Consider the following 25,666-nt stretch of genomic DNA (forward strand, 5'->3'; position numbering starts at 1 on the left):
ATATTAAATAATAGGTATAATTTAGTGTTTATGTCTAAAAAGGGGTATGAAGAATCTTCCTGATTCCTAGATTACTTGAGTCAACACCGCTCACAAATTCCATTAAGTGAGCCAATAAATGAATTTATGTAAATATAAAATTAAATATAAACATTCACATCCTCCTTCATACAATTATTACTCATAGGCCAAACAACCATAACCATTGCAAAAATATGCTTACACCCAGATATATTGACTAAGTGTACACATTAATATTCACTGCCCTTCCTCCACCTTATAACTTTTAAATGAAACCAGTTAGTTTTTTTTATGTTTTGTTTTTTAAAGCAGTCTTATTCTTGGATATTGCTTTATTTCAACTGTGGGCTTTTTCCCAAACTTACCACACATTTATTTCATGTTTGTTCAAGCAAATAAGATTTTAGATTACCCTTGTAACTGTGCCCTCCCTCTCTCTCTCAACAAAAAAAAAGATTTTGTATGCCGTCTGGTAGTTGGTTATTTCTAGCATTATATAGTAATTCTAAGATTTGAAATTCTACCAGATCAGAGAATTTAAGTGGGCAGAAGTGAATGAGTAATTAATGAGTGGGATCAAGATAGTCATCCTTTTGATATATCCTGATGGCTCTTTTCTGCAGTGTGCATTCTGATGCTTTCTGATAATTTGGTCTGAACATGTTTGAAGTGAGGCTTCTACAGAACCCTGTAATCCTGAGGTATCTAACCTTGGTCCTCAAGATCTACAGTGCTGCAGGTTTTAGATGCATCTCTACTCCAACACAGCTGAATCAAATGAATGGCTTATTCCTACGCCTTTACCAGACTTGATGGCATGCTGAAGAGATAATTCAGTTATTTGAATTAGCTTTGGTGGAGCGGGGCTGCGTCTGGAATCTGCAGGACAGTAGATCTTAAGGAGCAGACTTAGAGACCCCTGTAGTACAGCAGTCCATAACCACACCAAAGAAGTTTCTTTCATCCTCTCCTTCTACCTCAAGCCAATCTAATTTGTCTTTCCCTTCAATATTTTCTTTATATCATGCAAATAAATTGAACTTTGTTTTCTCCAAAGTCAAGGGAAAAGCAGCTCTTGGTATCACCCAAATTCAGCTGTATACAAAATATGTGCATGAAGATCAAACAAATCAAACTAAAATACTTTTGAAACCTTACATCTGTCATTTCTGGAAAGCAGAGGTTGCTAACGTAGGGGCAGGGTTCCCCAAGGTGTTTATGAGAGACCAATTTGGGGGTCGCAAGTGGTTTTCACAGTCATTGTGATGCGATCTCTGAAATATATGGAGGTCCAAACATGTTTTGAAATACAAAATGTACCATAAAATAATTAGAAGGCACACTATAATTCTATTCTATTCTATTCTATCATATTGGCCTCAATCCACTTTTTTTATATTATCCAATCTAAATTGAACTTGCATTTTTCATAGCATAATATTGGTTTTTAAAAAATTCTATTATGTTTTTCTTGATTTCTACTACGTTCTCTTTTTGTAGATTTTGGAAAACAGAAATGCATCCATTTACCCTAAGCTCTGGAGCAAAGTATAGTTTGATTCTTCTAACATAAAAGGATAATAATCAAGTGAAAAAAAAGAATGCTTTTTCACTGCTATCACCATTTATTAAAGCTGTCTGCTATATGGTTCAACTCTAAGCCTCTCCAAACCATTTTATATATACTCAGCACTGTTGAGCCACTGAGGAAATCTGACAGCGATTCAAAGAGTCTGACCAGATGGGGTTTGTGCTGTGATGGACTGATAAAAGCCCCTTTGACAGGAAATTATCTTATTGCCATCATGCTTTTACCATGAAAATCCCTGCTCCAACATTTTACCCTTTTGAGATCCAGTTATGATAAATGTTTTTTGTGTGCACTCTGTGCAGTGGTCAGAGCTGCTGTCTTGGAGCAATTTGTTTCCACCTTGGGCTCTCTCCGTATAGAGTTGCATTTTCTTAACATAAATGTGTGGCTTTCTCTAGGTCATCTGGCTTTCTTTTTCCTTAGTCCAAAAATAATAATGCTAGGTCAATCAGTCTCTTTAAATTGCACTTTGGTATGCATGTGTACACGCATTGTTGCTTGTCCTGTATGCCCTTAGACTGGTGACCTCTCTAGGGTGCAATTTGCTTCTTCCCAAACGGCCACTGGGGGCAGGCATAATCCCCACTGCGACCCCTCATGGCATGTTGTTGCAAATAAATCCCGAATGGAGGTTATGAAGGTTGGTAAAAATGCAAAACAGCAGCTTTCATCCATCCACTTCACAAACACTGTATTTTAGTAACTTTCTCTGTAAGTATTTCCTCTAATCTTCAACCTACCTCTGAATATAAAGTAAGGAATCAGGTATTAAATGATCTCGGTAAACCACAAACCACAAAACAGGCCTGTTTTGATTAAGTTTTATGGGTTGACAAGACTGACGATTTTGGACAGGCAACTTGGTATAGTTCCCAGTACTGGACTGATTTAGGGTATTAGTTTGTCAAATGTCAATGTCAAATTTATTTATATGGCACTTTAAATACAGGTATAAAACTGCACCAAAGTGCTTTACAGGAAAGACAACAAGACCAATTAACAAAACTGAATGTGAAACACTGCTTCAATTAAAAGCCGAAGAATAAAAACAAGTTTTAAGAAGCGATTTAAAATGATCCAGGCTGTGGGCGGATTTAATTTAAAGAGGTAAATGGTTCCACAGAATTGGAGCAACAACAGAGAAGTTGATTCTATTTTCCTAACTCCTCCCAAAATTATGACCATAAAAGTCTTCCAACAGTTTTAAATATATCCGTCAAGTAAAAAGGGTCAAGTCAATAATAAATCATACAGATTTATTTAGAGATGATGAGACTGAATCAGCCTTCATTCCATCCTTAAAATAATTCCAGACAGCTTACTTTAACTACACCATTTTACAATACGTTTGTTTTAGTAAGAAAGATAGATTGTTTAGACTGTTGACTTTTCATTATTAACAAATTCTGACAGCAGCACTGAGCTCAAGAGAACTGCTGCTGATTTTTCAACCATTTTATAAGGCCATTATTTTCTTCAGTGCAACGTTCCTCCACATGGCTGCTTTAATGTCATTCATCCATTCAATTCATCTCAACCCTCAAACTCTTTCATCACACATTTTACTCCCCCCACTTCTTTTCCCTCTAAAGAATATTTCCGAGCAGATGCAAATTCCAACCAAATAAAATATTAATAATTAATTTCCCCAAAGACATGTAAGCCACTTAATTACACTTTCTAAACATGTATTTTTTTCCTATCTTTTCTCATCCACAAAAACTTTGGATCCATAGACAAAGGAACTAGATCCAACAAAACCCATCTTTAAAGATGTAAGTATTATCATGACCACCACATGTTGAAGATTATTATAAGTCCCAAGATAATTCTTTAAGGGGGAAAAATGAGTCTATTACTAACAAAAACAAGAAAAGAAAGAAAGAGCAGAATGGATTTTGTCTCTATTTTGTAATATTTAAAATAGTAATAAATAATCTACAGAATTTTCAGTGTATTTGCAGTTTTAGAAGACTGTAAATAGGATTAGAGAGATTGACTTTTCTAGTAAAACAAATCAAAATAGTGAACCTGTGATGTACAATTGTTTATACTTTGAAGTATCCTCTGTAATATAAAACCTTAACATTTTATGTAGTGAAGATGTCAACTTTACTATTCTGTGCAAAGTGATGGCACTAATATATTGGGGGTATGAAAGATCCCTAAAGCCTTTAAACCTCCATATAATTAGCTTTGGGCTCCTTATTAACTTTTTCTCCTAAGATATGTTTAATTACCAAGTGTTGATTAGAGATGTAAATGGTGGCCCAGCAGCATCCCATTGCCATTTATGGTTAAAGCCATTTGGGATTGATTTGCCACAACATGCCCTCTCCTGGGCATCCTTTATTTAATCAGTAATTGCCAACAACAAACAACATCTTTTAGTTATATGCTGAGAAATGTTATATAATGGAAGTGAGACAGCAAGAATCACAAGTCACCTGCAGCCGATTGGGATTAGCTCGTCTGTTTGGTGCCCATGGTTATCCATCTCTATGTACGGTATTTATTACCACAGTGAACAGCCATTGAGCATAATAAGCTGTTTAGGGAGAGCTGGAGTGGCATACATGCCCTTTGTTGTATATACAGCCACATCTACAGCCATCTTAAGCTCTCAGTCCGGAAAGACTTAATTATCTTTATGTGAATATGAGTCTTAGCAAGCCTCAGACAATGGGAGGGGATTCTTGGGGGAATTTACTAGATGCTCACGCAATGACAACTAACACAATTGACAACTGTTCTTACAGTGAGACCTTACAAGTGTTTAGAGACTAAAAAACTTAAATGAATGCAAAGTGTTTGCCATACTTAAAGCTAGTTGCTAAGAAATTAAGGAAAGACTGAATAAATAGTGCTAAGTTACTCAAAGATTCCGAGCTATATTCTTTCTATATTCAACATAGTTTTATATTTAAAAGCAGAAAATCAACCTGTTTTACCGAACAAGATATACACTATATTGCCAAAAGTATTTGCTCACCCATCCAAATTATTGGAATCAGGTGTTCCAATCACTTCCATGGCCACAGGTGTATAAATTCAAGCACCTAGGCATGCAGACCGTTTTTACAAACATTTGTGAAAGAATGGGTCGCTCTCAGGAGCTCAGTGAATTCCAGCGTGGAACTGTGATAGGATGCCACCTGTGCAACAAATCCAGTCGTGAAATTTCCTCGCTCCTAAATATTCCACAGTCAACTGTCAGCTGTATTATAAGAAAATGGAAGTGTTTGGGAACGACAGCAACTCAGCCACGAAGTGGTAGGCCACGTAAACTGACGGAGCGGGGTCAGCGGATGCTGACGCGCATAGTGCGAAGAGGTCGCCAACTTTCTGCAGAGTCAATCACTACAGACCTCCAAACTTCATGTGGCCTTCAGATTAGCTCAAGAACAGTGCGCAGAGAGCTTCATGGAATGGGTTTCCATGGTCGAGCAGCTGCATCCAAGCCATACATCACCAAGTGCAATGCAAAGCGTCGGATGCGGTGGTGTAAAGCACGCCGCCACTGGACTCTAGAGCAGTGGAGACGCGTTCTCTGGAGTGACGAATCGCGCTTCTCCATCTGGCAATCTGATGGACGGGTCTGGGTTTGGCGTTTGCCAGGAGAACGGTACTTGTCTGACTGCATTGTGCCAAGTGTAAAGTTTGGTGGAGGGGGGATTATGGTGTGGGGTTGTTTTTCAGGAGCTGGGCTTGGCCCCTTAGTTCCAGTGAAAGGAACTCTGAATGCTTCAGCATACCAAGACATTTTGGACAATTCCATGCTCCCAACTTTGTGGGAACAGTTTGGAGCTGGCCCCTTCCTCTTCCAACATGACTGTGCGCCAGTGCACAAAGCAAGGTCCATAAAGACATGGATGACAGAGTCTGGTGTGGATGAACTTGACTGGCCTGCACAGAGTCCTGACCTCAACCCGATAGAACACCTTTGGGATGAATTAGAGCGGAGACTGAGAGCCAGGCCTTCTCGTCCAACATCAGTGTGCGACCTCACAAATGCGCTTCTGGAAGAATGGTCAAAAATTCCCATAAACACACTCCTAAACCTTGTGGACAGCCTTCCCAGAAGAGTTGAAGCTGTTCTAGCTGCAAAGGGTGGACCGACGTCATATTGAACCCTATGGATTAGGAACGGGATGTCACTTAAGCTCATATGTGAGTCAAGGCAGGTGAGCAAATACTTTTGGCAATATAGTGTATATATGCTGCATAGATGCACTAATTTTTTATTGTCTAATATTAAAACCTTTCCCAGTTTAGGATTACGTTATTCGCATACAGACAAGGAGAACTGGAATCAACAAGTCATCTCTAAGTAATGTATTTCATCTGCCCAGCCACTTAACCAGGGGAGTCCAGTCTAAACAAGTTAATTCACTTTGCAGATTAGACTCACCTGCTTCAGTGGCCAAGTAGAACAAATACATGGTATAGAGATGACTTGTTGACTCCAGATCCCCCACCCCTGCTTGCTTATGCTAGGTATAGAATGTTTTAAATGCAGTTTTATTACATGTTTTATCAATAGAAGCTTATGTATACTCAAAAGTATTTGCTAGAAACAGCATAACCTCAGTCATATGTTGAGTATCTTTATGCAATTTTGGTCCATTCCTTCTCCAAGAGTCAATATTTAAGTCAAATTTGAGGGTCTCCATACATGCCATTTGCTCACAGATTTGATGTGCAACTGAGATCCAGGCTTTATGACGGACACTCGAAAAAACTGAGTCTATAGTGCTTGCTTTTCTCTCAACTATCCACTCTGAAACACATTGGTGGTGTGCTGGTGACGGTTCTCACTCAACCAGGTCATAGTCATTCCAAAAAGAATTAAAAACGATCCACTGGACTTGGTTTCCAAGTTTGAAACTTCAAACTTGGAAACCAAGTTCAGTAGATTGTTTTTAATTTTTTGGAATGACATCGGTGGTATAAATAAGATCGTTTTCCATTACGAAGACTGCAGAACATTAAAACAGGCTCCTTAACCTGATATACCTAGATCTTTGAAAAGGGCATAAAGTTTGTTGCTACATACGCTGTAAAAACCAAAAGTTATTAAGGAGGAAGAACAACAAAAAGGTTTGTTTAATTATTTTTGCTTTGTGAGAAATGTAATGAATTCATATATAGCACCATCCACTGTCATTGCATCACGCCCCCAATGGAGAACATAACAGCAACACAAAGGCAGAAGGTACATTCTTCAGCTTGATAAAGAAAATGATGAGTGTGTGACAACAGTATTGTATATCCTTTATATTACTTAGAAGATGTACCATATAAATGTTGATGATTTTTAACCGACTCTGCCAGCGATCCTCAATGGAGAATGCTTGATCTTTTTTGTTTATGCTAAACAACGGCCATCTTGTTGGGAGTGTTGGCCTAGTGGTTAGAGAAAAGTGCACCTGTGCTCTGAGAAGGTAGCATGTACCCGTTTTGATCCTCACAGCCTGCACTCTGGGTCCCTGAGCAAGACCCTTAACCCCACACTGCTCCCCGGGCGCTGCATAGTGGCAGCCCACTGCTCCCCAAGGGGATGGGTTAAATGCAGAGAGTTCATTTCTCCGTTGTGAGATCAATAAAGTTACATTTCTATCCTTTTTTTTCTATCCAAATCCTATATATTTCTTGCACATCTAAAAAATATATATCGATATATTTCGAAAAATATTTCAATTTTGTAATTTCATTTTAATTTGATTTTCTTTTATGTCTTAATCAAGGTGATTGGGTGGGTGGGGCGGCTCCCTAGCAACCTCTAATGGCCAGCTCCCACCGTTAAAGACATATCATTGATTGAGCAATGTTATTTTTGGATAGATTCCTTGCAACACTGTGTTATCTTGTGTCTGGGTGGATCATTCCAGCACATTATCAAAGTTTGTGGCGCCTCCAAGGGAAATGTTTCTTGGGTGCTTACCGGCAATGCCATATTCATTTTAAAGATAGGCAGCCATTAAGGTTGTTGAATTACCTTGTACTTTTCCTTGTGTGTTATTAATCATAATAGATAGATTATTAAGTGCTTGCAAAACAATTACCGTATTTTCACGACTATAAGGCGCACTTAAACGTCTTTTTTTTTCCTCAAAATGTGCGGTGCGCCCTATGGTGCGGTGCGCCTTATGTGTGTTGTAACACACATAAGGCGCTTTTGAGGTGGTTTTGAGACCACCTCATTGAGGAGATGATGAAAGAGTGGCTGAATGTAAGGAGACCAGGTGTTTTTTTTCCACCCCTCACCATCGCTGTTAATATGTAACTCCATGCGTGCCCATCTCACAGCTGATGTGAAAAACATGGGGAAACAAATTAACGCTGCTCGACATCGGTGTGAACCGGACCCAGCAGGTGCAGCAGAAGCAGCGAGTTTACATGCAAAGTCAATGGTTGACGCGCATATAGGTGCAGCAAAAGGTCCCGCAGCGCATTTTGGTGCAGCAGGTCGGGAGCGTTTAAGCATCTGAAGCGCCGCGCTTCTGCTGCTCGAGATGGAAAAATGGAAGTTTTGCTGCTGGACGCGCCGCATCAACCAATCAGAGAAGCTGATCTGGGAGCTGCCAGCGAGACAGACAGCGCTCTGATGACATATGATATTAACGCAAATGGAAAAGGCTGGATGGATGCGTGGCTGAGGCAGGTGTATGTGAGAAGACTAGGTGGTTTTTTCCACGCATCACCATCGCTGCGTGCCCATCTCACAGCCGATGTGAAAAAAAGGTGAATCAAATGAACGCTGTGCTCGCCGTTATCCCGGGGGTCTGACAAAGGAGCTTCAACCGCTCGACATCGGTGTGAAGCGGCCGTTCAAAGTAAGGCTGCGAGCGGCGTGGGAGCGATGGATGACACACGGAGACCACAGTTTCAGGATAAGAAGGCAGCGCCGGGCAGATTACGCCACAGTTTGCGGATGGATTGTTGATGCTTGGACTAAAGTGTCTGCTGGCTCTGTTGTTCAAGCTTTCACAAAAGCCGGCATTATTTCTGAGGAGCTGCGCTGCACGGAAAGTGACTGACAGCGAAGAAGGGGAAACTGGCATGTCTGATTTAGCGCAGCTGTTTTATTCAGAAACAGAGGATGATGACTTTGATGGGTTTGATTAATACTTTGTAATAAATACATGAATAAAGCACAATCATACCCAGTTTTGCTCCCGCTGTATTTTTCTCCCTGAAAACTTAATTCAACAGCAGCCTCTGGGCGCGTCTCCTCCTCTTCATCGCGGTGGCTGGCAGGTGTTTTTTCATCTAAATAATCTAAATCTTGCAGCTATATTTGCTGTGATCAGTGGGAATAAAGTAGTTTTAATATGTTTTTAAGTGAGAAAGTCCACCTGAAAACTTAATAATTGCAGTCAGTTCATCCAGATTATCTATTTCTGTCGGAGGCGCTCAGACCCCAACATACCAGCGGTGCGCTGACAGCAGAAATCTCTTCATCAGCAGCCTGTAGGCTGGGCAGCCTGGGGTTCACCGCGGCTGCTGGCAGGTGTTTTTCATCTAAATAATTTTAGCTGCAGGCACCAGGATACCGGCAATAAAAGCGAACATATTCCGTCAGCAGGTTTCAGGATTTTAAGTTAATTTAGGAGTGATCACAGCGCTGTGTCATCTGCGATGTCTCTGTCTCACGGCCAGCTGCCAGGTTTGATTAATACTTTGTAATAAATACATGAATAAAGCACAGTCATACTCAGTTTTGCCCCCGCTGTATTTTTAAATACGCAGTAGAGGTATTTAAAGGTAGTAGAGGACTTGTACCTGTATATAAAAAACGCGCCCTATAGTCCGGTGCGCCTTATGTGTGTGTTAAATACAGAAATGGGACACATAACTGAGAGTGCGCCTTTTAGTACGGTGCGCCTTATGGTCGTGAAAATACGGTACTTGAAATTTCTCCAGGTTAATCAATGGGAACATGCTTTATTAACATTGTATTATTGAAATGAAGCTCTGTTCATATCACTATTATATGGCCCCAGTCCATACATTGTGTTGCCTAAAAAGTTCAATATGGCTTATTTGCATTCTGTTTCTTGTTATAGGAGCAATGCATTAAGAATTGTGATATATTGCAAAGGATAATAAATGAAATACCTTATTTATCTGTTGTCCAAATGCAGTTAATAAACCATTTTTAAAACAAAAATAATTTATTCTTCTTTTCCTATAAATCAAAAACATGATAAAAAATGGTAAAACTTTTCTATTGAGGAATTTTTTTTAAAGTAACTTTTTATCTCAATTTAGACCACATCTCATCTTCTTTAAGGTTTTTTAGTAGGGCCTTGTTGCCTTATTGAAAATAGTTCATTAAACTTTACTTTTTTAATTCTGGAAGCCTGACACATCATTTTATGCAATATGTTACTACAATATCATGCACTTCTGTTTTGTGATGATAACTTTGTCTATCTTTAAGACAGAAAATGTCCCTTTCTTTGTGCCATCTGACACTTGTGAGAAGCCTTTACAGGCTGGTTTTCCTTGTAATCATCCCTCTTAGGGGTTTTAGTAAAATCTTTTTCATTTAAATATAAAAGTAACCTGGATATCACTTCTGCATGCCAGTAGGACAGATGGTCTCCCATCTTTGCCATATAGCTGTGAGAGGCTTTTGTTCTGTTTCTTTACGCCTCATTTACAGCAGATGAACACAACCCCTGACATATCAAAACCAGCAGGAAACATTAAATTGGCAATGATTCTGCTTGGCTCATTAAGGATCCAGTATCACAACTTTTCCAATTGTTAAATGTTGATTTGTTTCACCAAACATACCACAGTGACGGTGGTGAAAGCAGTTAGTGCGATTTCCTGCTGTTTGTTCTCTGTTGGGTTATGCTTTACCTATGATTTAACACACTTAGGTTATGCACCATATGTATACTTTATTTTGCAACATACCGCCAGCTTTGCTAACCACATATGAAAAGTCAGCTAGTGTATAATTGGCTTTCATGTGAAGAACAGAAGCAGAGACCCACAGTGGTTGACATATGACATTTAGAAAAAATAAAACAGTATGGTACTTAGATTAAGAAGAGCATGTTCTATCAAATTAGACATCTTATTTGCACAGTTTTTAATTTTTTATTTAAATGCAGTCTTAAAAGATTTTCAGAGCTTTCTTTTCATTCAGTGATTTATAACCTTCTACTGTAGCTCTGGCTATAAATATACCTTTTTTAACATGTTTGGGTGTCCATTACATGTCTTTTGGTATATACAAAGAGGCCTTGTTGGGGCTTTCTTTTAACACTGTTTTGTCAGCACTCTGACATTAAAGGGATAGTTCGGGATTTTTGACATGAATCTGTATGGCATCCCCATCACCAGTGTCATATAGGGTGGCCATTTCTATAGCACCAAAAAGGAGGACATTGTGCGGCATATCAATAAATTACTAAGGTGTACATAAGAATCGGGTAAAGTCACATTTATAGCACAATTCTTAGTAGTTTAAAGAGGATGCTTGTGTAGCTGAATAGAACAAAATATTAAAGAAATGTAAAAAAGAATTGGTTCCCAGCATTTGTATTTATTTAATACATTGTGGTGTTTAAAAAGTGACCATTTTTTTAACACAATTAATTTGCGCAGAACTGCTGCAATTGATCATAAAATAGTTGTTTGGAAAAGAAGCTCGAGAAAGAGCTAGAGAATAGGACGATGCAAACTGCAAAAAGTGGCTGGAAAAGAGGAATTCATGACATGGCTGCAGCCTGTCGAGAGTAAAGATGATTTCACCATGTTCTCTATCTATCCATATCTATCTATATATCTATCTATCCATATCTATCTATATATCTATCTATCCATATCTATCTATATATCTATCTATCTATCTATCTATCTATATATATATATATATATATATATATATATATATATATATATATATATATATATATATATATATATATATAAACTTGAGTCATGGAACTGTGCTTACAGCTCCTTATTTCATGTAAACTAATAACTTGTGTACATGATACTTGTTGATGGCATTAAAATTATTTCTAATAGCATTAAAAGAGCATTAAATTAGAGCTCCTCATTCCTGTATAAAACCTGTGAAAGCTTAATTGAATCTGACATATTAAAAAAATCCCCATCATCATCCAGCAGATGTTCAGTTTCTGCCCAAATATTTTCTTTCTGTTGCCGATTTTTGTAACAGGGATAACTAGGATCATACATAGTTTGTATGAACTCTGTTTATTCTCTGCTTCCAAACTCATCATCTCTTCATCCATTCCTGCAATAAGAATTTTCTTTTAAAGTTGTGAGATTCACTCTAGAATCTCACAACTTCTTCCTGGTCTGTTGAAGCACCAATAGTCTGCATCCAATTATTTAATTAATTGCTCTTAGTTTTTGGGAATATATACAAACTATGCTCTAATTTCTAGATACCGATCTGTTTTTACTATAATTTAATTTGACAAACCGGGTCTTCTCTACATTCTTTTTTCTGTTTGGTGCGATTGCAATAGCGGGTCTTGATCTGGACGGACCGGAGGGGAGCAAAAAATAGCTCAGCTCCGTATTTTGACGGTGAAGGACGGAGAAGACGTACGTGGGCGGTGACGAGCGGAGGATGTGGAACAGCTCTCATTGATTTACATGACAGACAAGTACTCCGTACGTGAGCGGGGCGGAGCGCTGACGGAGTATGTGGAATCTGGGGGTAAAGGAGGACAAATACACGTCCGGCTGGGTGCAGCGCCGGACGCCGGACAGTGCAATGAAAATCCGGACTGTCCGCCCTAAAGCCGGACATCTGGCCACCCTAGTGTCATACAATCACACTGGCTTACCCCTGGCAGCATCCTGTGAGCAGAGTTCTTGTCCAGCTTTGGTCAAGCCGAAAGTAGTCCGGCAGGTTTGCTAGACCCAGCGAAATAAAACGTTTCTCTTCCCAAAACATTATGTGTTCAAAAGAGTGATATTTTTGCATCCCAAAAACATTGTAGTGGAAAAAGTCACTCGTCGTTATCACTTGGTCCTATTTTCTCTCTGTTCGTATCAGTGCGCGCCGTCATTCTGAGAGCGAGCTCAACAACAGCCAGATGCATGTCTCGCTCCGCCTAGCTAGGAGCTAGGCGGAGCGAGACATGCATCTGGCTGTTGTCAGGTTAGTAGGCCCTAGCTGTCAGGTCATGGTGTCGCGCGCACTGATACGAACAGAGAGAAAATAGGACCAAGTGATAACGACGTGTGACTTTTTCCACTACAATGTTTTTGGGATGCAAAAATATCGCTCTTTTGAACACATAATGTTTTGGGAAGAGAAACGTTTTATTTCGCTGGGTCTAGCAAACCTGCCGGACTACTTTCGGCTTGACCAAAGCTGGACAAGAACTCTGCTCACAGGATGCTGCCAGGGGTAAGTCAGTGTGATTGCATGACACTGGTGATGGGGATGCCATACAGATTCATGTCAAAAATCCCGAACTATCCCTTTAAGCACCATACTTGCCAAATGTACAATTAAAGGTATTGTGGAGGGTTTTTTAAAAGACCCGCCCTCTCCACTTACTAAAAAAATGCTTGTGCAAGAGCATGGATGAGCCCATTTCTCCTCGTGCATGCCCTGTTTAAAATCTGCTGTCCTCATAGCTCATACAAGTTTACCCTGTCCACATACAGCAGTGACTATATAGTGGACTTTACAGCAAAGTTAGTTAACTGACAGTTCGGAAGGTTGATCACTGCTTTTTGCTCTGTGGGTCACGCCATCTTTGTAATTAGTCGCCGCTGTCGCTACCAGACAGGGGGCCACTGTGATAGCAAAGTGATAGTGATTATAGTGATCTCCATGATGATGTTTCTCTACAAACCTCAGAGGCCTTCCCAGAACAGCAACATTATATTTATAAACTGTGTGAGATTACACCAGAGATGGGAAGTAACGAAGTACAAATACTTCGTTACTGTACTCAAGTAGATTTTTCTGATATTTTTACTTTACTTTACTACTTATTTTTATGGCGACTTTTTACTTCTACTTCTTACATTTTTACACAAATATCTGTACTTTCTACTCCTTACATTTTAAAAAATTGGCTCGTTACTCTAGTTTTGAATCATTTCAATGGAGTTACAGCTATTATTTTTCACGTCATCAATACCAAATTCGATCTAATTGGATGGGAATCTACCTTGCATTTGACGCACCACTACAAGATGAATCGACAGATTCGGCGGTATTCATTCACGGCAAATCATTGCAGCTTGGTGGCGGTGGCGTTAGCATAGTAGCATGGACGACGAGATGATTAAAAATGAACACAACTGAGATCTAGTCCTATTGGCAGACATCCATTTAAAATGCAGGCAACGGCATGAAAAAAGTGGTTTCTACTTTTACTTTTATACTTTGAGTAAATTTACAAGCCTGTACATTGTTATTTTTACTTGAGTAAAGAAGTTTAATCAGTACTTCCACTTTTACCAGAGTATTTTTTAACACAAGTATCTGTACTTTTACTCAAGTACGGAAAGTGCGTACTTTTGCCATCTCTGGATTACACACATTTGGACTCTATTTGTAAAGAAGGTGTCTTTTTGAAAACATAGTTTCTCAAAACATCACATTTAGGAGCTACTTTATTTCTAATCTACCCCCATAAACTGAAAGAAGACTCACTTCACAAGCAAAGTGTGTGCATGTAATGAGTATATATATTAGTTCACATGTCCTTTCTCATTATATGTGTTTCTATTCAAATAGATGAGAAAAGCATTAAAGAAAAACGGCATTAATAATGACAGATTTGTGCAAGCATAAGAACGCTGTGTGCAGTTTATAAAAGAAGACTAAGATATATTCAATGCTTTCAAAATGCCAATAAAATACCAACATTTTTTATTTATTAATAATAAATTCAAGTTAAAAATATTTGTGTTAAAATCGTGCATACTGTAAAATCGAGAAACCTGGGTTTGATTCCTCACTCAGCAGGGTCCTCTGCAGTCTGAATTACTGCAAAAAGGAACACGTGTCCCTGACATGGCTGCACAGTAGACTTCTAAAAACTACCACCTGTCTCCTAAGTATTCCAGGGATTGTCTACTCTTTGAGGATGTGGGTTAGTGGAATTAGTCTAAGATGGAAACATAGAGAAAACACTTCAGTAGGAAGATGATCCCACAGCTGAAAGAATATCCACTGGTGAAGTATTCTTTTTTTTCTCATTTTGAAACCAAAATGCATAAAAATTGAGCATGGATAGCAAAAAGCACGAAGTAGCAGAGTGTGTTTTATCGCTGGCACCTATGAAGAAGAGTCCACAATCTAAAAAATGAAATGCAGAAATCATATTTCCTTAGATGCACTGTGAAGGAGCATGGATTATGTTTTTTACAGCCTGCTGAGGGATTTGTATGCTAGAAATGGAAGCCACTGGGTTCAGCAGCACATAGACTGGTGCTGAGACAGGCCAGCTGTTCAGTTTGCATATTAGCAAAATATCTCTAAGCCATTCAACCAGCATGAGTAGTGTATTGAGCTGGTTACTAGTTTTGCACCATTCTTATCAAATGTATAAAACCTAAGTTCAGAACCTTTGTTGTAGTTCTTAAGACTTTTTTTAACTACATATTATGTTAGAAGTATGCATTTTTGTCATCAGATCTGGTCTTCATTCAAAGACGTACCACCATCCACTTGTTACATCTGCCTGTCTGCCTTCCTGCACTCTTTCACTCCTAAATTCCCCCTTTCATTTAGGTGAGATTTCTCGAGTCTCTGCCACTGTTCTCTAGAGGTCAGTCTCTCATGTCTGCACCACGCCTCAGACAGTGGACATTGAGGCAGCCTAGAGCTCAGCTCATTATCGCCCATGTTGGGCCTACAGAGGGCATGTCACAATGGGACATGTTTGAGTTTTCACAGCTGGCTAGGACCTTTTTTTTTTAGGTCTCGACAAAAAAAGCCTGGCACACTTTGGTCATAGATTTAAGCCTTGGTCCTTCATACGTGATGGAGTTTCTTCATAGAAAATAAAGCTGTTTTGAGTTACTGTCAAAAATCATATTTAAAGAAATAAACAAACCAAAAAAAGCAACTATTAATTAAGTGATTACAGTAAATATTACCCACAATAGTGTCAATATTAAGCTGAAGGCTGTACTCCATTGCACAAGTTAACTGGCGCTTTGCAAAAATATTTATAGGGCTTATCCAAATTTAGTATTTTATTGGGATTGAACTTGATAGACCAAGACAAAGAAGCACATGATGGCGTTTTTAAATTTTTGTAATGGATAAAAATCTGAAAACACGGCATTTGTTTCCATGGACCTGCACTTTTAAACCCCTGAAAAAATATAAATTCCAATATACCCACTTACCCTCAGAAGTAATCTAACTCGTAAACAAATACCAGCTCTGTTCAAGGAATTCATTTTAAATACAGTTGTTCCACAAGGACTTCAGATGGACACAATCATTAAGAAAGCAAAGTTGTGATGAAGCTTAAAGAAAACATACCAGTGATCTGTTGATTCCGGTAAAATCCAAAAATGGAAGCTGTACATTACAGCTGAAAGCCAAGATTTGACCTTTCAGCTAAATATGTCAGGATGGGTAATCAGAGTATTTAGAGCAATTGCAGAGATCCCCTGTCAGATGGTGGAATCTGTTGATAAATCTACTAGCTGTGCAACATGGGTAAATCACTTATTTCTACTAAGTGGAAAAAATGCAGAAAACTCTAAAATCTTTCATTTAAATACTCTCATCACAAAGTACCAAGTCAGGAAACAAATTTCATTCATGAGTTGCAGAAAATGAAAACAAAAAACATATATAATTTTTGTCTATGACAAATCAAAACAAAGCAGTTGTTGAGAATTGTGAAGAATATTTTACAATGCAAGACATACTGCCAGGTAGCAAAAAACTTTAAGGTCAGCAAACAAAACAAAATGTTCCATTCTGGCTATAAAGTGTAAAAATATGAAATATAAATAGAAAAAGGGTGAAAGGATTCATTCTTACGAGCATAAGAAAGGAAAAGGTATCATTTGACTCACCTTCTCTTGGTACTGGCGCCGAGAAGAGTCCAGAGACTGGATGAGTGCAGTGGCGTGCCCAACAAACATGGCGTAACACGTAGCGCCCACAATCATACTCAGGATGGTCAGCCAGACGTCCGTCATCCCCACTGGGGGGTACATGCCATACCCAATGCATAGCATGTGGCTCATAGCTTTGAAAAGTGCGTAGGAGTACTGCTGTCCCCATGTGTCATTCTGGATGGAAGAGAACAGGACAGGTGACTTAGATGGAATACATTATAACACATCCTGGCTTTAGCCTGTCTCAAATGATGGCACTGATTGCACATGAAAGGTCCGTTTTACCATCACAGCTACCCTCGCTTGTGACAGACCTACTGTGGGCTGCAACTTTCAAACATCTTAGTTCAGAGGAGGGCAGCTGGCAGAGAAACACAAACTCAAAAATATGTAAATATTTGGAGGCAGCAGACGTTTGGGCCGAAGCCTAAAAACAGAGCCCTGGAAATGGGCAGAAAGAGCGAGAGACATGGCAGGCTTGCATGAGAGAAAGTAGGTCAGCTATTTAGAAAAATGTGATTTCAGCTTGAGTTTTCTCATTTGTAGATAAATTGCCCCTTTTTCCCTTTAAATCCCAATGGTGGTTCATTGCAAATCAATAACTCTCTCCTGGGGGTGACATGTCCAGATTGCTTTTAAAATCATTTGCACCATGGAAAAGCTAATACAAAGAGCAAATTTGTTACTACCTACCAAAAGAAGTAATAAACAGTTTCCATGTAAGGCAGCCGTACATTTCTTTTCAGTCTTGGCGGTATCTTGAAATGACATTTTCAATATAATTCCCTAACTAAAAACTGTGACTAAGAAAAATACTTGTGCTTAAATATGGGAGGTCTATTAGCTATATAAAATGCGTTTAATGGATGAGATCTATGTAATATACTCTTATTTTAACAACATTGAAATAACCTGTCAAAAGGGAATTGACATTTAAGGCAATATTCCCTGGGTGACCTTTATTTTCGTTTAAAAAATGCTTTCATATTTCCCAAGAAATTGGAAAGCAGGAAGATACAAATGATAAAATGCTAATTGTAGAGATGAATGCAAATATTAACAAATAATCTATGTCTGAAAAATCTTGTTGTTTTTTTTTCAGACTCAGATTAAAATGTCTTTGTAGATTTTGAATGCTTTGGTGTCCAAATGTGGACTGTTAAAGGTACTTTGGAGGATGTTCTTTTTCTGGGTGGATCATCAAAATAAGTGGTCCTCCTAATTGTCAATCATTCTGGCCTTAGGCCATCCTATGTGCTCATCCCTATTTCACTTACTGGTGGTGAGTCTTACATTGTGGAAAGATTCCAAATCTTCTTCTGGAAAGCTTGTATGAAAAGAGCGTGCACAAGCAGAAATGGGCTTGTGCATGCTCTTGCATGCTTTTAATGGGCATTCCCTCTCAGGAGCCGTTACAGGTATGTGCATATTACTTTTTTTTTTTTTTTTTAAGTGGAGTGGGTGGGTCTTTTCAAAAATTTGCAAAAATCCTCCACTATACCTTTAACTAATTGATGGTATTTATGGAAAAAATCTTTATTTTTAGAAAGAAAGAGAGTTATAAAATTATAAATCATTAACATCACATGTTTATATATTGGCAATTGTGTGGTTATAGATTAAGGCTCTTGTCTTCAATTTCAGTTTGGGAAATTATATTTACGGTACTCATTTCAAAATATTTTCAAATAACAAGTCAGATACACATAGGATAATCGTGTTTTGAAAGCCACAATATAAAATCAAGAAAAAAGTGAAATTTCAAGTAAATGAAAAGAGTAATATATGTTGTTTTTTTTTTAACAATATTGCAAGACAATGAACATGCAAATTATTTTACATGTCTTTCACTAACATTTTATTCCTCTGTATGAATGTTTATCAACCAATCATATAGATTTTAATACAACCTCCAGCAAGTTGACTGGGGGAAATAATCTACATGCTGCTCAGAGACAGCTGAAAAGAAGTACTGAACTGGATGAACACAACATTTCCAATATAGTTTTACGTGATTCCAATTAAATTCAATCAAAAAGATACAAAGTAGTTTCTAGTCTGATCTCAAGTAATAACACGCTGCCTGAGCAGCAACCCTCACCTGAATGCATATCTCTGCACAAATTAACAGAAGTGCGACTAAAATTAGATAAAGTCTGAAACATCTCAGGGGAAGAAGTTTGCAACTTGTGCCTATTGTGCTGCTTAAACATTAGCAAAGCAGACTCAGTGAAACAAGTGAGCTTGTCATGGAAGCAGCGATGCATGGTGAATCAGGAACATCCTACCTTGAGAGACATAACTACCCATGTGGCATCTGTTCTGGTACAAGGATTTTAGCAACAGCAGCTAAAGAGGCACTGCTTTACAGAAACAGATCTCTGTATAATGAATCTATCTAATATGTTTTTTTTTTTTTTTCCTGAATTGAATTACTAAGAAAAAAAGTTTTTAAATGCCTTTCAAATCAATTTAGTGACATGCAACTACATTAAACTCAGGTTCTATGATGTTTTAAATTTAAATGTCTGGTTTTCTGCTCCGACTCTAACATCCTTCTTCTAAAAGAATAAAAAATAATCTCCCTTAGCTGACTAAAATAAGCATGTTACTTAAACAAAGTGATTTGATGGATGCGTAAGCTGTAGGATTTTGATTTTCATGAGAACAAATTGTTAAAGATCTTCCTGGTATATGCAGACACTTTAGAGAACACCAGAGAGCAAGCTAACAGAGAGTGCATGCTTTGTTGAAATGTCACCCAAGAACATTTTCACTCATGCAGTCTTTTATTCTATTATATAAAGGGCTTTAGGTGGCCCTGATAGCTCTTATATTGACAAGTGTATTGATAAGCTATCAGTGAGGAAGCCATTTCACCCGCTGTGTTATTCAGGACTTGGATCTATTTACTAGTCTGCTACTTCAGTGTGTTTATCCTTACCTCCAGAAAAGAAATAGGACTGTTAGGGTCACTCTGTATGTGCATTAACTACTGAAGAGAAGCTCTTTAATAGGGCAGATTTTAGCAAATGCAACACTTTGTTATTTTTTTTAATTAAAAAAAATGAAGGGCAGGTACAAACATAAGCATTATCTGGTAACACTTATGTTAAAAAAGACACCTTTTTACACTGTGTAGTAGAACTGCTTAAAAATTAGTCATCACCAAATTGAATAAAAGTCTACCAGTGCAGCAGATACAGCTATTTCATTTGGCCTTTAATATGACAGATATGCATTACAGTCTTTCACAGGAAGCTAAAGGGGTTTTAATACAGTAATTACTGGAGGTGATGGATAAGATAAGACATAAGTGTAATCTGATTTACACAGGGCATACAATACTGTCCAAGAAGAGCACTTACCACCATCTTATTTTTGGAGACCCAGCAGTCAGCTGGAAAGTCCTGCAGCATGGGCACCAGGAACTGCAGGCAGCCATCCCAGTGGCACAGCAAAAGCATCATACCGATGAGGTTGACTATTCTCACCATGGCGCTGGCCAGGTCATAGGTCATGTGGAAGATCTTTAAAAAGTACAAACAGCAGGAAATTAGTTAGAACCACAAGTCAAATGGCTCGACATCAGTGTTAGGGAAGATGGCTAACATAAAAAAATAAAAAATATCTTTATCCTGTCCATGTTTGTCATATTACTGCCACAAATATCAATGTATTTCATTTGCGATTTTGAGAAACAAAGTAGTATATCTTAATGAATGATTGCTTAAATTCTCTTCATAAAAACATATAAGAAATATTATCTATAATTTGAAACACTTCTCCAGATCAATAATTTGTAGAACCAACTTTTAATGCTATTGCAAAGATCTTTTGCTGTATGTCTCCATCATCTTTGCACACGTAGAGGAACATTTCTACCCATAATTTTTGCAAATAAGTGACAATCAGTCGACTAGAATGAGAGCATTTCTTACTTTAAGTATGATTTATGTTTGAGTTTGACTTGGCTTGTGAAAAACTGTACTGTACAGTGCCGCGATATTTCTCCTCATACCAAATTCTCCCACCAACTGTTGAATTTTACAGCTCCTCCAGGTAAATGTAGGAACTCACTCAACCAAGGGTCTAAATAAGGGTAAAGCTGAAAACCATTAACCATACGTATTGTGAAAAGAACCTCAACAATATCAAATCAAAATAAATCAAAGTTCTATAATTTCACTGAACCAGAGGTGTAGAGCATTCTGGGTCACGTAGACAGAGGGAAAGGATCAGCCTCTCTCTCACAACCAAGATAAAGGAGATAGGTGGTAGCACTGATCTCTTTATAAAGGTTAAAGTTTACCATGGAATATGGTTATGTTTACGACTTAAATTTGGCTTTTTTCCCCCTGGTCCTTATTTCAGATAGACAAAACAAACACTAATCAATTATCATCTAAACTGACTAATATGTAAGACTTATTAAGTGACATATTTGTCATTCATGTGGCAAAGAGATCTAGATTTAACTATTTCTTTTCACTTTTTTTTCTACTTTGTGTGAAACCTTCTGGAATATTTAATCTCATTTTACTTTCTAAATCCCCCCAAATTACCATCACCCTTTGCAGTTGTGTCCTATAGTTTCCATTTTCTGATTGATTTAACAGTGCTACTGTAGAATACTTCTTGCCTTATGGTAGATTTATTTGGTAGATCGTTTTTGATAACCTCACTCTTTATTCAGCTCCAAAATCATATCACTGAAATCTCTTCCTTATTCTTCATGATGTTAAACTAATGTTTCTTAGTAAACCTCTTGAGGGATGGAACAAGGGAAGTTAGAATCAACAACATCAGTCTTTTTTTCTGCAGGCTACTTAAAAACGGAAGCTAAGAGTTGACCTGAAGAGGAGGTTCCAGTTCTCAGACATCATCCATACTACCCTGAGGCTGATGCAGCTCTTCTATCAACATAAGCAGGGATGATCACTGCAGAGAGACTTGCATTATTTTAAGAAATGCATTTAAGGAGGAAAACTGAGTGCTACGAAGGACTGATTCAGGACTGCAGAAACAAAGGAAGGAAGCTCCCCTGTTCAGGCCTGGAAGCCATCAACAGCAGTGGAGATGATGGAAAGTGAGATGAAAATAATGGTCAGAAGAAAGACAGAGGAGACGGAAAAGAAATTAGCTAGCTTTCAGTAAGGGTGAATGTAATGGCTACTTAAAACTACTGGCCCACCAATAAGAGAGGGTTATGAGTTAGGGTCTAAACAATATTTGGAACCCATCTGATAGATCCTCCCAAGCTAACGGCTGCATGCACTGTTAGGAAATGGTAGATGAAAAAGAACCCCAAGATGTATGCAACCATTACAATTTATTACATATACATAATTATCTACAACTTATATTACGTAGATTACCTAATATAGTAGTAAAGAAGACAAAGTTTGCAAAAAATGGGTATAGATACTTTTGAAAGGCATCACCCGTTCTTAAAAACAAGATTTCATTTTCATCTCAAGCACCCTACTGGTTTGGCAAATCTTAAAAAAAAATCACAATTCCTAGATGTTGCAGGTGTAGAGCTTACAGTTGGGACCAAAGCTTTACCTTTCAGGGCTGCCGAATCACTCTTATCATCAGCTGCTCAGCAAGTCAGATAATAGAACAAGTAGAGGTGCCTGTGCTCCTAGGGTGATTGCTTTTGCTGTGTTTGCTAATCCTTGTGATAAACATGCTCATAACGCGCTGCAGGACTTCTAGACTTTACTGGCCTAGACCATTCAAAGGCTTTTAATCCCATTGAAGACCATGGTGTGCACCACTAACCACTCTGCCTCTTATTAAAACCCACTCAGTGCCTTTAAAGGGCTTGACAGTGAGTGGGGATATTGCACCTTCACTTTGTTGCTCAGCGGTAGGTGGCAATCATGAAAAAAGGAGAAGATATCCTCACCACACATGTTTAATATCAGTACCTGTGCCTAAATAGCTTAGTTATCTCTTTATTTCAAGCTGAATGCACAAAGATGTGAGAGTTATCAATGTTAACTCTGTGGCTGTGTGAATGTTTGGATAGTGTCCAAAGTGAGAGTGCTACAACATTAATGGACACAATAGAATAAACATTATTTTAGACATTGTTTATTCAAATGTGAAGTGTATGTTTTTTGTTTTTTTTTTTCAGGCAGCCAACCTCTTTTATAACTTAGATAAATAAATTATTGCAGTTCATACACTGTTTTGTGTGATGTGTACGTTTCTTAAGGAGCTGTAATGGAATTCCATAACATTAAAGTGTTAAATTCCCTCAGTGGTGAATGAATAAAATATAAAGTGCCCCTCTACATTTTGAGCACTGAATCTGATACATTTTTCATTTGTGAAATCATTTCCAGACAGTAAAAATAGCACACTCTGCTTTCAAACCTATAACAAAAAAGTTATTTTCTCTCAGCTATTTTTTAGGCAAAAATGTTGGTTTAAAAGCATTAAGTTATATTTGAGAAGAGATTTTTGAGTTTACGTGCCTGTAAACAGTCAAGATATAGACCTATTTATGCTTTATGTGATCAGGAAGCTGCAGGTGCAGTACAGCAAGAGAAGTGCTGCCTAGGATAATAAAACCCAGCTACTTTCAGACATAGGAGAAAGCAGGACCAAATCTAACGCTTAACATGAACCACCACCAGCGTTAAAATGTCAAATTTATTGCTTTAACAGTTGCTTGAACTGAAATCTCAGGATGGACTTAAAGCAGTTCAAAACAACTTTTAGTTTTGGGTGATAATGGCTCCCCACACTGGACAAAAGCTGTATTATTTTACCTGAAGGAAGACAGCATTTCCCATGAGCACCAGCTCATTGGGTGGAAAATCCCTGATGTCGAATATAGTTAAATTTGCATGAAAAGGGGATGAGTAATAATTGTTTGTGTGTTATCAGAAGAGATAGGCAAATACTGATTTATGCTGCTGCTTTATGGGAAGTATTTTTTTTAATTTGTAAAGATACCTTCCATTTCCTACTATGTGTTTTTGCTGGCTTTAAAATATGCACTACAGATAATGAAAACACAGCACAAATGTTAAATAGACATAGTAATTATTTCTATTTCTTTCATTTCCATATATCTGCCTGGCAAAATTGCACAATAAAAAAGGGTGGCAGGGACCCATACACCATACACCCTTGTCTGCATGTATTTATTGTATACAAAATAAATAACCTCACATGGTTACTGGAGGATTGAATAAGCAGAGTGTGGATATTTATTGAAGCTCATTTCTAACACAAGGCCACTTGTCAACATTATGGATCTGTTAGCCTATTTGTTGAGGTTAATGATGTTAATGTTATATAGCAAAAACCTTTGTTATAAAGTCACAGATGTTAATTCCTTTAACAGAGCAGTCTGCTGAATCAAACAGAAATCTAAAAGCTTATATTCTACCTATAAAACTAACTTCACCCAGTAAAAGTCCAAAGTTTTTCCATCTTCTCACACTGGTGAGACAAAATATCTCCTTATAAGCACAAAGTATTTACTTCTCTAAAGTAGACCGAGCAGTGGATGTCTTCTCTCCTCTTCTGTCACACCCCGTAAAGACCTGTGCAGAAGGCAGCTATGCTTTTTATTTACTATAACAGGCTGGTGTATGATCCAAAAAGTGAAATAATAATCTCAGAATACTTATGTTTCTGAAGTTTGGATTTTATTCACATAATATTTACTTTTTGTCACAGAAATCACACTTTAATCTTGAAATTTGGTGTGTTGTGTGAATTCTTAAAGTTTCAGTTTCAGAATTTTCAATTCCAAAAATAAGAGTCAGAATAATTAGAAAACAGTTGCAATTCTGAGATTAAAGTCAGGAATCTTTTGAATTTTTTTTTTTAGAATTTAAATCTCAGAATTCCAACTTTGATCTTGAAATATATATATATATATTATATATATATATATATATATATATATATATATATATATATATATATATATATATATATATGGGAATTCTGACTTAAAATCTCAGAAAATTCTGATTCAGGTAATTCTGACTTTCAAAATAAAAAATTCTAAAATTAGAATAAAAATTCTGAGATTAAAGTCAGATTTACTCAGTTTTAATTTTGGTTCCCTTTTGTTGTGGCCTTAATTCTCTTCTGTAATGATCCAGATAATCAACCCAGGGGAAGATTTCATACAAACAAATAAATAAAACTCATGGCATTCTTGCATATAGAAGAATACAAAAATGTAATTTATTAATAACATTTTCAGAGAAAAGGAAGCTAAACAAATCCAGAAATTATCAGATTAGAGATTTAAAAATAGAAACAATGTAAAAAATAATAACATAATAAAAAAGTAGCATAGTTGCGCTTATTGCAACTACTGATCAGTTTTTGGCAGACCATCACTTTATTGCACAACAGCTGTGCAGCACAGTTCAAACCACACACCAAAGTACTTGAGAAGAATGCCAAAAACACTGGAAGGCATTTTTCAATATTTACTACTTAAAATCAAAAAAGTCAAAATTTTCAATTTTTACTAAAATTATATCTTTCTTTCTTTAGCTTATGTTAGTTCCAAAGCACTTTTTTATTTGCCCTTGAAGTTGAACAATGCCTCTGAGTTGCCAAGTGAAATAGTGACACTGCCAAATTATGTGACTTATTAAAGGGTAAGTTGGTTTCAACACTTGAGAATATAACTTTGAGTGGACAGATGGTATGTGCAACCAACTGGCTTTGGGACTGAACCAAAACACATGGGACTGTCACAACACAGGGAGTCATTCACACATAAATTCTCACCTTTAACAGACATTGATCAATGTTGAGGAGATGGATACCTAAAGGATCACAGGATTTCAGCCATATGTAGTTTTCTTCAGGGTTATTGATACTCGTAAAAGAAAACAATGAAACAACGAAGCTGCTGTATTCTAGAGGTTATGTCAGTGACCACACACA

At 37.6% G+C, this 25,666-nt stretch overlaps 1 protein-coding gene across 1 annotated transcript in view; it reads right to left on the minus strand.

Moving 5' to 3' along the window:
• LOC119776186 (potassium/sodium hyperpolarization-activated cyclic nucleotide-gated channel 4-like) overlaps positions 1-25,666 on the minus strand; it is a gene marked incomplete at its 3' end in the record, with an annotated part of 78,226 nt that overhangs the window by 3,009 nt on the left and 49,551 nt on the right. Inside the window, exons 3-4 of the mRNA XM_038274473.1 lie at positions 20,095-20,256; positions 16,682-16,900 (exon numbers count right to left, since the gene is read on the minus strand). Of these exons, the coding sequence (XP_038130401.1) occupies positions 16,682-16,900; positions 20,095-20,256 (381 nt within the window). The remainder of the gene's footprint in view (positions 1-16,681; positions 16,901-20,094; positions 20,257-25,666) is intronic.

Source organism: Cyprinodon tularosa, unplaced genomic scaffold, assembly GCF_016077235.1.
Source record: "Cyprinodon tularosa strain WSP-4 unplaced genomic scaffold, ASM1607723v1 ctg1200, whole genome shotgun sequence".
Taxonomy (NCBI): Eukaryota; Metazoa; Chordata; class Actinopteri; order Cyprinodontiformes; family Cyprinodontidae; genus Cyprinodon; species Cyprinodon tularosa.